General features: G+C 39.3%; 1 protein-coding gene across 1 annotated transcript; it reads left to right on the top strand.

Moving 5' to 3' along the window:
- The first annotated feature begins 51 nt into the window (after positions 1-51).
- Positions 52-6,899, top strand: topors (topoisomerase I binding, arginine/serine-rich, E3 ubiquitin protein ligase). The gene is made up of 2 exons (XM_002940264.5): positions 52-245; positions 2,198-6,899. Exons 1-2 carry the CDS (start codon positions 186-188, stop codon positions 5,192-5,194), a joined length of 3,057 nt encoding a protein of 1,018 aa, XP_002940310.1. The 5' UTR covers positions 52-185; the 3' UTR covers positions 5,195-6,899.
- Positions 6,900-14,771: the final 7,872 nt, after the last annotated feature.

The raw sequence follows: 14,771 nt of genomic DNA, 5'->3' as shown, positions 1-14,771 counted from the left end.
GGCGCTAGCTATGTAGAATATAGAGTGAACTTTCCCTGTCCCAGAATGCCTCCCTTCTCTGACTTTACAGTGTACCGGGCGGGGTGAGAGGGTAGAATTGTGTAACACGAATGGTATCAATGAAAGCATTGCCTGGAAGTCCGGGGACTATATCGCGGGTTTGAGACCCGGCTTACGGTCACGCCATGAGGGAGAAGAGAACCAAGCGGCGGAGGCCGGGAGCGAGGCAAGAAGCGAATGACACGGTAAGATATGTTTGTGTATAAACTGGAGTGACTGCGTCCCCGAACTATACCCGCTGTCATAATCGGCCTTATAGGTTTCATCGGTGGCTCGGTTTTTCTTTACCTTCCAGTAGTTGTATTAATATTTTACCGGGACCCTTGGTGTAATAGTAATAATAGTGTTCTTTCCAACACCGCCACCACACTGTATACTTCTGCTTCTGTATTTATATGGCAGCTGTCCCCTTGCTTATCTAGGGCTGTCTCGCTAACACACAATTGCTTGCTGACACCAGAGATTCAGTTGGGTTTGTATATGTTTGGCTCCTATGTAGGCTGGGCTTTTCATCTCTGCAGAGGGACGTGCAGGAGAAAGTACTTTCTGGGTACCCCTGTAGGTTCATAACACCAGTGGGAAAACTTAATAAGGTTGTATGTATGTATGTATATATATCTTTATTTCTAAAGTGCTTATTATGTACGCAGCGCTGTACAGTAGAATACATTAATACAAACAGGAGGTTAATAAGATAATAGATAAATACAAAGTATAATAATAAATACAGATAAATACAGCTGCAATAAGTTAAGAGTCGAGGACACAAGAGGATGGAGGTCCCTGCCCCGTAGAGCTTACAATCTATATGGGAGGGTAACTAACAGACACAAATAGGCAAATATAAGTGCTGTAGGTCACAGTAGGTTATTCACCTTTACATTCATTTTTAATGTTATAGAACACCCCAGCGTACAGCCACAGCATATTTATTTTAAACCTGAAACTCCATGGTTTCCATTACTTTAGTGGCTGGTTAAAATAGTCTTATTGATCCTAATGTGTCTATACATTCATAGATCCCTACTACAACCGAATGCAGGCTAAACCATTGAAAGCCCATTTTTTTGCTGAATTAGAATTCATCTGTACGTCTGTTCCTTTTTTACCTGTCTGTATATTATGTCTCCAACAAATTCTCACCTACAGTGTTACCTTTTAGTATGTTATGCAGGTATGGGACCCATTATCCAGAGTGCTTTGGGCCTGGGGTTTTCTGGATAAGGGGTCCTTTCATAATTCAGATCCCCTACCTTAAGTCTGCTAATAAAATTATTAAAACAGTAATTAAACCCAGTAGGATTGCTCCAAAAAGGATTAATTATATCTTAGTTGGGATCAAGTACAAGGTACTGTTTTATTATTACAGAGAAAAAGGAAATCATTTTTTAAAAATGTTAATGATTTGATTAAAATGAAACCTATGGCAGAAGGCCTTTCTGTAATTCGGAACTTTCAGGATAAGGGGTTTCCAGATAAGAGGTACAATACCTGTAGAATGGCCAGTTCTTAGTAACTTTTCAATTCGTCTTCATTTTTCATTTTGTATAGCTTTTAAATGTTTTGCCTTTTTTCTTCTGACTCTTTCTAGCTTTCAAAAGTGGGTCACTGTCCCCCGCAGCCAAAAAGCATTTTGTGAGGCTACAACTTATTGGTGTTTTTTATTACGTATCTTCCTATTCGTGCCTCTCCTATTCATCTCTGTGTCTCAATAATATTACTGCCTTGTTGTAGGGTCATTTAGACCCTAGCAACTAGATAGGTGCTAAAATTCCAAACTGGAGAGCTGCTGAACAAAAAATGGAATAACCGAAAAACCACAGTTAACAAAAAAAAAAATGAAGACTAGTTGCAAATTGTTGAAATTTCTATGTCTTAAAGTTACAGGATAAATTATGGAAATATTTCACGAACCACAATTCATAAAAAAAAATTTAGGTTATCATGCTAAAAGTTAATTTTAAGTTGAACTACCCCTTAAGATACAGTGCAAAGAGATACCGTATAATAATATCATTTAGCGTCACGAAGAGTAGGGATGCATTATCACATTTATTTAGCTTTTGCATATAATGTATAAGTTTACCAAATAAGACTAGTACTGTAAAATTTAATATGTGTTTTTCTTCTTTTTTAGATGATGGCATCATCCTCTAACAATTATTCACTAGATGGCAGCTTTTCACCCCAGGCTGGCACAAGCAAACTACAAAACCATGGTACTGCAACAGATGCTTCCCCAGACTCAAAGTGTCCAATATGTTTGGACAGGTTTGATAATGTGTCACATCTTGATCGATGTCTGCACAGATTTTGTTTCCGTTGCATTCAAGAATGGGCAAAAAACAAAGCTGAATGCCCTCTATGCAAACAGCCCTTTTACTCCATTTTCCATAGTGTCAAAGCAGAGGATGATTTTAAAGAATATGTCTTGAGGCCCACAATGAATGGTTCATTTGCCAGTCCTGATGGACATAGATTTCGTTATCGCACAACTATGAGTAGAGACAATCATGTAGCCATTCGGACATTAAGGTCTTCAAGCACTCAAAGGACATTTTCACCTCCTGACAATGGAATTTTATTTGAAGGGTTTTCAAATCAGAATTTACATCAAAGAGGTGAAGAAATCCACCAGATGATAAGAAGGCTAGCCTCCAGACGACAAGCCAGTGCAGAGGGTCGTTCTATGAGGCAAATTCAAGAGCAAGAACTCATTAACTTCAGAAGAGCTTTGTACCGGTCTGGAATACGTGTGAGAAACATTCAGGATGGCGGACGTTATAGAGATATTTCTGCTGAGTTCTTCCGGCGTAACCCTGCTTGTCTTCATCGGCTAGTACCATGGTTGAAAAGAGAGTTGACTGTTCTCTTTGGTAGCCATGGTTCCCTTGTTAACATTGTACAGCATATTATTATGAGTAATGTCACACGATATGATATGGAAAGTCAAGCATTTGTTGAGGATCTTCGTCCTTTTTTGCTTCACCGCACAGACCATTTCATACATGAGTTTGTTAACTTTGCCCGATGCCCTTACAATATTGAAGCATATGATCAGCATGCAAACTATGATTGTCCTGCTCCTTCATATGAGGAAGGAAGCCGTTCAGAGTCATCTGTCATCACAATATCGCCAGATGAAGCAGATACCAGAGATCCAATTATTCCTTCTGCTGGTCCTGGTGTTGGCCAGACAGCTTGGGATGATGAGACCCCTGGTCCCTCTTATTCCACACTTGAGCAAGCCTCAGTTGCTGTATCCACTACACTAGATATCTCAGAAAGCTCAGACGATGAGCCACCCAGCATAAGACAGACTTCACAAGAAGTTTCCAACAGTGAACCCACAGAAAACCTGCAGGATCAGTCCTTTCCAACTGATGACTGTGTTATAGTAGGGTATGTTAAACCACTGGCAGAAAGAACTCCAGAATTAGTTGAATTGTCATCCGACTCCGAGAGCTCATTGAGTGAGGTTAAGACAGAAGATGCCAAAAAGCCTACGATTAAACCATTTTTCCTAAGTGACAGTAGTGAATTGAGCAGGTCATCATCATCTTTGTACACACCTGCAAAAGAAAAACGTTCACGCAAAACCAAGGGAAAAACCACATCTAGCAAACATTCCCATTCCAGGAAAAAAGAGAAGGGAAAATGTCGACTTGATTTAACTTCTAGAAAGGATAAGGGGGATTTGAACAGTAATTATGCTTTGTCCAGATGGAGGGATAGGTCAAGGAGTTCTGATTGTTATTCTCGTTCTTCTCGCAATAAAAGCCACAACAGTCGAAGGAGGCATTGCAGCAAAAATAATTTGAAACCCAGGAGTCCTGAAAAGAGCAGGCATAAAAGTAGGAAAGGAAGGAAGAAATCTAGTAGTAGGGATCGAAGTCTGTCTTGGAGGAGTAGGACTGTGTCACTAACTAGTGAAAGCTCCAGAGAGAGATGCGAGTCAAGCTCTAGAAGCCGAAATCGAAGTAGGGGTAGGTCACGAAGTCATGATAGTGACAATGATTTTTCTTCCAACAACTATCGCAGTTCTTATCAATGGGAATATACCTATTACAGTCGAAATCGGGATAGAGATGGCTATGAACAGTCCTACAGGAGACGGACTTGTGGTCGAGGACGTTATTCAAGACCCTCTGCTAGCCCAGAATATAAAATTCAGTCTTACTCTGAAAAGAAAGATACAAGAAAGGAGAGGGGATACATTGCTAGTAAACAATATCGCCGTGAGCGATACAGGTCAAGGAGTCGCTCAAGCAGTCAGATGAATACATCAGGGACTGAGCATACCAGATCTGACAAACCAAGTGGAAAAAGAAAATACAAAACACACCATTTGGAAAAGCAGGAAAGGGAAGGGAACAATCGAGAAGTTCCTTCTGCCAAAGAAAAAGAGGGAGGTCTGCAAGCAGGCAAGACTTCTCTTGGCAATCATACTGGTAGTCTCAAAAATGATTTAATGGGTTCATCCTCTGAACCTAAGCAGAAGTTAAGAAAAAAGGCAAGAAGCCCAAGTGTGGAAATAGTATATGAGGGCAAAGCAGTTGAAGGGGCAAAGCACCACAAAAAGAAGAAGAAAAAGAAGCACAAGAAAAAACGACGCAGGGAACACACTAATTCTCCAGCTGCTTCTCCCATCATTATCACCATTGACAGTGACAGTGACACCCCAATGGTGGAGGATCTCCCATGCAATGACCACAGCTCCCTGGTACCTGAAAACAAAACTAGTATTGACTCAACTAACTTCATGCACAGCCAGTCGCCACCTACCTCGACCACAGTAAGTACCACAGAAGTACTAAGTGGAGAAAGGGCAGACTCTGATTCCAAAGCCTCTGATTTATGTTCAAGTAACAGGCACTTAGATGCTGCCACTGGAATACTGGATGGTTTACATTTTGATGATAGCTCTGATGAACAGAATCTGCTCCCTGTACAAAGTCCTCCTAACATACCGGATCTCTGTGAAGTAGAACCTTTAGCAGCTGAGAGTTCCTTGCCAGAGTCTGATCCTATACTGGACAATGTACCACCTACATCAACTTCAGAAATATCTGAACTTCATAAAAGCTTTGCTGAGAGTATATTTGACTTTGATCTCTTAAACAATGTAACATAGCACCAGTTTCCTGTTAAGACTGTTGGACAGGAGACCGCTTCTTGTTTGGTTTATTGGTACCAAATTCTGGCTTAATGAAGACATCTCTGCTTTGATCATTTTCATCTCATTTATTTTAAATGTTGTGTATTTGCTGGCAGTAAAGCATAATTTCCAAAGCAACATTTTAATTCCAGTATCCCTTTACTGATTATTAATTAGGAGTGCATACTAAGTGCATAATTCAATTAAAGGTCTTTACTAGAGTGCAAAATTAAATTATTAAAAGTGGCACATGGAGTATGTGCTTCTCTCCGTGATATTCTATGAACATTGTTAAAGTGATACTAACAAACACACTAGAAAATTTTAAGTAATGCAGTAGTGCCATCTTCAGGACCTGGGGATGGTGCATTGTTTTGCTGTATTGTTGGAGCTAGAGCAGCTAAAAAAAAAAAAAGGCAAACAGCCCTGAAGAACAATGATTTCCAGTGCTTAGTGATGTTCTGGGACACCAGGTCCTGTGGACGACATTATTGCTTTGCTTAGAATTCACAACTCACCATCACTTTAAGCTTTAAAAAAACCCTCTTATGGTTGAATTGTTAACAATAAAAAAAAAAAAAAAAACCTTATATCCACCAGAAGACTTACTCCCTCCCATAGGTGCTAAAGTTCTCCAGTGCAGTAACTCCAAACAGCAAATAAAACAAATGTCTGGTTGGTTGCTATAGTTTGATGCACTAGTGCATTTTAAGGGGGATCTCCAGACAAAAACTTTCCTATATACATTGTTTTTTTTAATGGTTTTGAAGCTATTTGTAAATGTATCTGCAATGTAAAGCAGTTTTCTGTTTCTGAACAGCCAGACATGACTGATTTCAAAAGCAAATATATTTACAAATAATATGTTTTAGGCAACTCATGCTTAAACACCTTAGTCCCCTGTCAGCTGTTTGTAATATTAAGTGACTCAAATGACTAAAGTGATCACCTTTGAGCCTGTCACTGCTACAGATGTATGTTTTTACTTTGCAGGAATAGAAGTTGTTTAGATCTGGCAGAAACTGTTGAGCTTCAATCACCCCAAGGGAAGATTTATCAAAATCCAAGATAACCGCTCACCAAAGAAAAATCCACCCACCTTCTATTCATTCCTATGGGATTTTTTCACCCATAAATACGCTTCTAAAAATTTCATAGGAATGAATAGAACGTATGTGAGTTTTAAAAAGTGGGTCAGTTTTTTTTGTAGTGAGCTCTAATTTTACACTGTTAAATCTGCTCCAAAGAGTGAAGTTAGAGCTCGCCACAATCTGTTAAAGTAAAATTCCACCACAAACCTTCATTTCTATGTCATTTTAAAAGACATATTTATCAAAGGGTGAACTTTCATTTATTGATAAATACTATTTTTAAAAATCCCATAGAAATTAATGGAGAATGACAGTATTTCACTTTAGTGGACTGTGGCAAGCTCTAACTTCACACTTTGATAAATATACCCCATTGGTTTGTTTTTCACATGCTTTGGGTCTACCAGCAGATGAAGAACATGAACAAGGGTGAATTTATTTAGGGATAAGTTACTCAACAACCCTGGCATCATTTTCTTAATTGACTGGTTAGTTTCTTGGAGGTCTACACAATATAGACTACCAGCCTAGTTTAGTAGAATGTTACTGCCCTTCCCAGTATTTCCTTATCAGGAGACAGTTATGCATAACTCTCAAAGAAAAAAGTTAAGAAACATGAAGGGCTGGAATGAGTTGTAAGATAATTTAACAATAAATTTGTGGTCCACAGATGAAAAGCTCCCCAAATAACCCTTGGCCACCACTCAGATGAATGGGATATGTCTGCTCATGTCACTTTTCAGCCTTGAAGGGGATAGTCTTCTTTGTGTTAACTTTTAGTATGATGTAGAGTGAACAACTCTAAGCAACTTTTCAAATGGTCTTCATGATTTATTTCTTATAGTTTTTAAATTTTTTGCCACCTTCTTCAAACTATTTGTGGCTTTCAAATGGTGGTCACTGACCCTGGCAGCCAAAAACTACTGCTCTGTGAGGCTACAGTTTTATCTCTAGTTACTTTTTATAGCTTTCTTTTTTGCTATTCAGTCCCTCTCCTATTCATATATCAGTCTCTCATTCAAGCCACTCCCTGGTTGCTAAGGTAATTTGTACCCTAGCAATCAGCTGTTATAGCTTCAAACTGGAGAGTTGCTGAACAGTTATTGATATGATTAATAAAGTACAAATAATAAAAAAAGGAAGACCAATTGCAAATCATCTCAGAATATTACTTTATATAACATACTAGAAGTTAAATTAAAGGTGAACCACCCCTTTAACACATTCTAGAACACATAGAAGCTTTTTGTCAGGGTTGTGTGCCAGTTATTCAATGTTCAAGAATGTATATTAAATGGCAAAAGTTTTAAAATTTGCCATTTTAATCCTTATCCACATATTTATAAAAGATTTTTTTTTTCTTGAAGTAGAGCTTATTGTGGTGTGCCATATTTTTTTTAAAATAACTTATGGTTTTTAAGCACTTGATCTTGAATGACAAAGCATTATTGCTAGCCTACGTTATGCTGGCAAAGCCATTGGGGTTCTGCCAATATTTAACACTTATCAGTATGAATGGAGATTAAAATAATGTTGCTACATGTTTAAAAACCGGGGCTTGGAATGCAACTTTCTAGAAACTTTGAATGTGAAGATGGTTGCATTAAATGACAGAACACAGCACATGCTGGTGGGAAAAAAAACAGTCCAGTGCTGCACCTGCATTTTAGTTACATTTAGTAGGCATTCCTAGTGCTGATTCTTGCTCATACGCAGTAGAATAAACCTGTAAAATGCATATTCAGTGCTGCAGATTTAAATCTCAGCACTGTGAAGGATGCCTAACACTTTGGCACCCCTACTGAAATATGCTTTACATGTCCTTTGTAATGTTTTTCGGTGCAAGATGTATAAAGCTAGTTCGAAATGTTAAGAGTTGTAGAAAGTTGCTTTATTATCCCATTTTGGGAACTCCCATTCTTTCTGCTCATGTTTCCCAAATAATTATTTTATCTTTAGAGACTTCTAAAATAAAAAATAAATAAAGCCGCCCCCCCTCTTTTTTTATTGCAGTAATGAAAGTGCTTAGTAGATAAGTATACCAGTATTCCACTAGATGCAGCTGTTTGTCCTGAACAAGACAAGACTGAATGATTTTTCACTGCTACTGTGCGCCCCAATCCCTTCGTTGCAGAGTATTAATAATATTGCCAGGCAATACAAGTTAGAAACAGACCGGGCATACACAGTAGTGGAAGCTAGCCCTGCCCTGACTTTTCCAGGCTGCTTTGAGATGAAGAGTTTGACTGGCTAAAGCATGGCGTATATTTTCGGCAAGCCAAAAAATGCTTGCCGAAAATATGCAACATACGCTCCTACCTGTGCCTGCACCCGAATGAATGGAATACGCTTGGGTGCAGGCACATGTAGCAAAAAAAAAAAAAAGCGAGACTTTGAATTTCCCGTGTTTTTATGCGGATTACGGCTACATGTGTCTGCACCCGAGCGTATTCCATTCATTTGGGTGGAGGCACAGGTAGGAGCATATATGTTGTGTATGGAGCATATTTTCGGCAAGCGTATTTTGGCTTGCCAAAAATATACGGCATACGCATAGTGTGGCATCAGCCTAATCAAGTAAGCTCTGCCATTATTGCAAAATAGTCAGATATGAGGGAAGTTCGCAAAAGGCATACTATTTGTATAAAAAAAACCATTTGCAGTTGGCACTGTGGTATTCTCGATCTGCTTTTATCAGAGATGGAGTTTATAAAATAAATATTCTGTAACATTTTATAATATGCATACTGATTTTTAAGTTTCCATTAGTCACTCTCAGGGACTGCAAATCATGATTTTTTGTAAATGGTCATTGGTGTAAAGCAGAAGCATAAAGTGCTTTTTTTTTTTTTTTTTTTAAATATGTGCAAAATATAATATGTATTTACTTTAATCTCCTACAATGTTAGAGCAGTTCTTGGTGCTAGATTTGCACCATGAGCCATTTTAAAATGTCAGGATAACTCAGCCCTTCAGTAGGAAAACACACTAAACCTGGGTCGTATTGAGTGATTTCCTATTGGTGGAAAAAACACTGTGTGGTGTTTTTGGCCTAAATCTCTTAAAAAAAAAAAAAAAATCATATTTTCAAGATTGTGTATAGTTTTCAATCGATCTCCACCTGGTTTTTTTCCTTCTTTTTTGTCATAGTGGTAATTTTTAACTGTGAATGAGTTGGCAGTCTTGAAAAATGTAAAATATGTATGATGATGAACCTTTCTATGTATATAAATGAAGTATACTACACTTTTTCAACCAATTTGTTATTGTCACTTGTCTTTTATCAAACTTATCACAGCAGGGGAGGCCACTGACAGCTAGGAATGAACTTTGCCCTGCATCCTCAGCTGCCTGTTCTTGGGGATTTACAACTGTAAAACAGACATTTCCCAATAAAGTGTTGGTCAAGCAAATGCTGGATGAGATGCCCTGATGGTCAAACTATTACGGAAAGTATTTAACTTGGGGGGGGGTTTGAAGCATTTAGGCACCATTCAGATTTGTTTCCACTGCACAGACAGATGACAGGTCACCCAGATATCAATTTGATTTCTGCAGCTTCAGAGCTGGATCCCCCTAATGTTTCCAAGCACTCTGGAGGCTGAGGTCCAAGGTACAAAAGACACTTAAACAAAAATTAGTTTGGCAGACTGATGAGCTGCACAGACTCCTAACCAAACATTCACAACAAAACGGGAAAGGAAAAAGGGCCAAACGAGTAGCTTCAAAGATAAAGTGTAAACACAAGTTTAGCTCTTCTATAAGTCTTACCTTTAATCTTTCATAGTGCTTTTAATTTGCATAGGTTTTCAGCCTACATCAGTTTCAACCCCCCCCCCCCCCCCCCAAAAAAAAGACCCAGCGTAAGAACATTTTTTTTCCATCATTCCGTTTTCCTTCCACAAGACCCCTAGCATGCACAGTACCCCGTTTTAACAATTTGTTGCTATGGTGATGCGCATGAAAAGATTTGTATAAACACCCGATCGTAAAGTGCTATCCGTGTACTCCTGCACACTAATCGGTGTTTGTGGCTGCGATCTTTTTCTACACTGTGGCTCTTTCCCTGGCTTGTCTGCAGGCAGAAGTGTCAGCGGGCATATGTTCACTCATATACTTTTATGGCGGCAATATTGATTACGTTTACAGGGGAAACATGGCACCTGTAATGGAACAGTCAGTGACAAACATTTTCTGAGGCACTGCATGTAAATTATTATTCCCACAGCAATTAGTTGTAAGAAAAAACGTGCTTTTAAAGCATTCAAGTTAGCTGGGACAGCAGAAACTTTCATCAGGTACAAGGAAGCAAATAAAACATGCAAAAAAGCTATCAGGCAAGCTAAAATAGAGATGGAAAGGGATATTGCAGCTAGGAGTAAAAAAAGAATCCAAAATAATTTTTTAATTATGTGAATAGTAAAAAAATGAAGCAAGAAGGGGTGGGAACCTTATTATCATGGGGGGGGGGGTAAGTTGGTTGATGAGAACGGGGAAAAAGCAGAAATTTTGAACTCTTATTTATCATCTGTCTATACATCTGAGGAGCCAGCTAATGAAGGCTTCCCTTTTAATATGCCCAGTTCTAGTAATTTAGCTACTGGCGCATGGGTCACTCGGGAGGAAATTCAAAAGAGACTTGAACATGTAAAGGTAAACAAAGGTCCAGGACCGGATGGGATTCATCCCAGGGTATTAAATGAGCTGAGCGCTGTGATTGCCAAGCCTCTTCACTTAATTTTTCAGGATTCGTTGAGGTCTGGCATGGTGCCGAGAGATTGGCGGATTGCTAATGTGGTGTCGTTATTTAAAAAGGGATCCCGTTCTCAGCCTGAAAATTATAGGCCTGTTAGTCTGACATCAGTAGTAGGAAAACTTTTGGAAGGGGTAATAAGGGATAGGGTACTTGAATACATTGCAGTTCACAATACTATTAGTTTGTGCCAGCATGGTTTTATGCATAACAGATCTTGCCAGACTAATTTAGTCGCCTTTTATGAGGAGGTGAGTAGGAACCTCGATGCTGGAATGGCAGTTGATGTCATCTACTTGGACTTTGCTAAAGCGTTTGATACAGTACCTCACAGAAGGTTAATGATCAAATTAAGGAATATTGGCCTAGAACATAATATTTGTAATTGGATAGAGAACTGGCTGAAGGATAGAGTACAAAGAGTGGTGGTAAATGGAACATTTTCTAATTGGACCAGTGTGGTTAGTGGAGTACCGCACGGGGTCAGTCCTTGGTCCTTTGCTTTTTAACTTGTTTATTAATGACCTGGAGGTGGGCATAGACAGTACTGTTTCTATTTTTGCTGATGACACAAAATTGTGCAAAACTATAAGTTCCATGCAGGATGCTGCCGCTTTGCAGAGAGATTTGACAAAATTGGGAAACTGGGCAGCAAACTGGAAAATGAGGTTCAATGTTGATAAGTGCAAAGTTATGCATTTTGGTAGAAATAATATAAACGCGAACTATCAAGTCCTTAAGAAGGATATTAATGAGCTGGAGAAAGTGCAGAGATGTGCAACTAAACTGGTTAAGGGGATGGAAGATTTAAACTATGAGGTTAGACTGTCGAGGTTGGGGTTGTTTTCTCTGGAAAAGAGGCGCTTGCGAGGGGACATGATTACTCTGTACAAGTACATTAGAGGGGATTATAGGCAGATGGGGGATGTTCTTTTTTTTCCCATAAAAACAATCAACGCACCAGAGGTCACCCCTATAGATTAGAGGAACGGAGCTTCCATTTGAAGCAGCGTAGGGGGTTTTTCACGGTGAGGGCAGTGAGGTTGTGGAATGCCCTTCCTAGAGATGTGGTAATGGCAGATTCTGTTAATGCCTTTAAGAGGGGCCTGGATGAGTTCTTGAACAATCAGAATATCCAAGGCTATTGTGATACTGATATCTACAGTTAGGGGCACATTTACTAATCCACGAACGTCCGAAAAGCGTCCGAATGCGTTTTTTTTCGTAATGATCTGTACTTTGCGACTTTTTCGCAAATTGTCGCGACTTTTTCGAGCTCTCAATACGAAAGTTGCGACAATTCGCGAAAGTCATAATGGCTATGAAAAAGTCGCGACAATTCACGAAAGTTATAATGGCAATGAAAAAGTCGCGACAATTCTCCAAAGGCATAATGGCAATGAAAAAGTCGCGACAATTCTCCAAAGGCATAATGGCAATGAAAAAGTCGCGACAATTCACGAAATTTGTTATGGTTATGAAAAAGTCGCGACAATTTACGGGAAAGTCGTAACGGCGACGAAAAAATCGCAAAAAATACGAAAAAGTCGCAAAATGTTCATTTTCCAATCCTAATTTTTCTCATTCGGATTAGTGGATTAGTAAATCAGCCCCTTAGTGTTGGTGGTTGTATGTGTGGTTTGTGTATGTGGGGGTATGGATTGGTGGGTGTGGGTTGTGTGTGCTGGGTTTACTTGGATGGGTTGAACTTGATGGACTCAGGTCTTTTTTTTCAACCCTATGTAACTATGTAAACTATGTAATTACTACTTGTCTTTTCAGTTTCCCTCTTTTAAAACAATGGGCAAAAATTATTTTCTGCACACATCTTATTCATTGAAATCATTTTGAAAAAGGAGTATATTGCCCCTTAAGTGGTAACAGCATACCTGTAAAAAAAAAAAAAAAATCACCCCCAAACTGTATGATTTACTATGAGCCAGGTAACATGTATTTAGCCTTACAGCACACAGGTAAAGGAAATAGATTTTCAAAGGCAGATATTGATCTTTGTCTAAAGCAGGGGTCTCAAACTCGCGGCCCGCGGGCCATTTGCGGCCCTCGGTACAGTATTTTGTGGCCCGCACCAACGCTGCTGGGAGCTGCTGATTGCGGAAATGACGTTATGCCATCATAACAGTTATTATGGGAAGACGTTCTGTGTGCACAATTAGCTGCTAAGGAGCTAATTGTGCACACAGAACGTCTTCCCATAATAACTGTTATGATGGCATAACGTCATTTCCGCAATCAGCAGCTCCCGCCCGCCGTGCCTTGCATTATCCCTTGAAAGCCAATTTTTTTTTTGCGGCCCAGCCTCATCCTGACTTTGCCTCCTGCGGCCCCCAGGTAAATTGAGTTTGAGCCCCCTGGTCTAAAGACATCTGCAGAATATCCAAGGCTATTGTGATACTAATATCTACAGTTAGTATTACTGGTTGTATATATATAGTTTATGTATGTGAGTGTATAGATTGGTTAGTATAGGTTGTGTGCTGGGTTTACTCGGATGGGTTGAACTTGATGGACAATGGTCTTTTTTCAACCCTATGTAACTATGTAACTATGTAACTATGCTGCTCCAAAGAGGACCTGTCACCCAGTCATAAAATACTGTATAATAAATGTCCCTTTCAAATTAAACATGAAACCCAAATTCATTTTTTACTAACCCATCCATACCCATTATAAGGACAATTAAAAAAAAAAATAGCAGCTATTTGGGGGAAAACAAGAGAGAGGCAAGAACTTTGTTAATGATTGCGTTGCTTCCCAACTTTTTATATATTTTAAATGTTCACAGGAAAAAAATGGTTGGGAACCCCCCATTTAGATGTTTAAAGGTTTTGTCACCTTTAACTTGCGCTTGCCATGTGGGGAAACAGAAATCAAATTTTTTACTTCCTTACTAAACCCAAAGAGACTTCAAATGTGAGTCCATTTTGTGTTTATGCAAGCCATCTCTGGCTCTGTAACAAATAGAAATTCATTTAGGAATGAAGAGAATGTTTAGTGTCTTTAATGGGACCTTTTAGTTTTTACAGTCACTGCTCAAGTTATTGCAGAGCACTTTAAAAATAAAATTGATACTATCCGAAGTGACATTGCACAACTTAATCCCCATAACCATTCACCTCCCTTCTTACATGCTACCCAGTCTCTTCTTGGCTCCTTCTCCCCAGTGACTGAATAGGAAGTCTAAAAACTTTTGGCTTCCTCTCACCTTACTACCTGCCTGCTTGATCCCATTCCTACCAAACTTCTATGCAATGCCAACCCCTGTCTTATCAAAAACCTTAACTCATCTATTCAATCTCTCGCTCTCTACTGGAATCTTACCCTCCCAACTGAAACATGCACTTGTAACCCCTATTCTGAAAAAATCTTCCCTTGATCCCTCCAATCCTACTAACCTCCGACCGATCTCTCTGCTCCCATTAATCTCCAAACTACTCGAGCACCTAGTTTACAACTGACTGACGCTATTCCTCTCTGACAATAACCGCCCGGATCCCCTACAATCTGGTTTTACACAACAACACTCCACCGAAACTGCTCTAACCTGACTAACAAATGACCTCCTATCGGCTAAAGCCAAAAAACACTACTCGCTACTAATCTCAATCTCTCTGCTGCTTTTGGCACTGTGGATCACCCTCTTCTTCTCCAGTCTCTCCACTCTCTTGGCCTTCTTGACACTGCCTTATCC

This window comes from Xenopus tropicalis, chromosome 1 (genome assembly GCF_000004195.4).
Source record: "Xenopus tropicalis strain Nigerian chromosome 1, UCB_Xtro_10.0, whole genome shotgun sequence".
Taxonomy (NCBI): domain Eukaryota; kingdom Metazoa; phylum Chordata; class Amphibia; order Anura; family Pipidae; genus Xenopus; species Xenopus tropicalis.
This window is presented reverse-complemented; position numbering and strand designations above follow the sequence as displayed.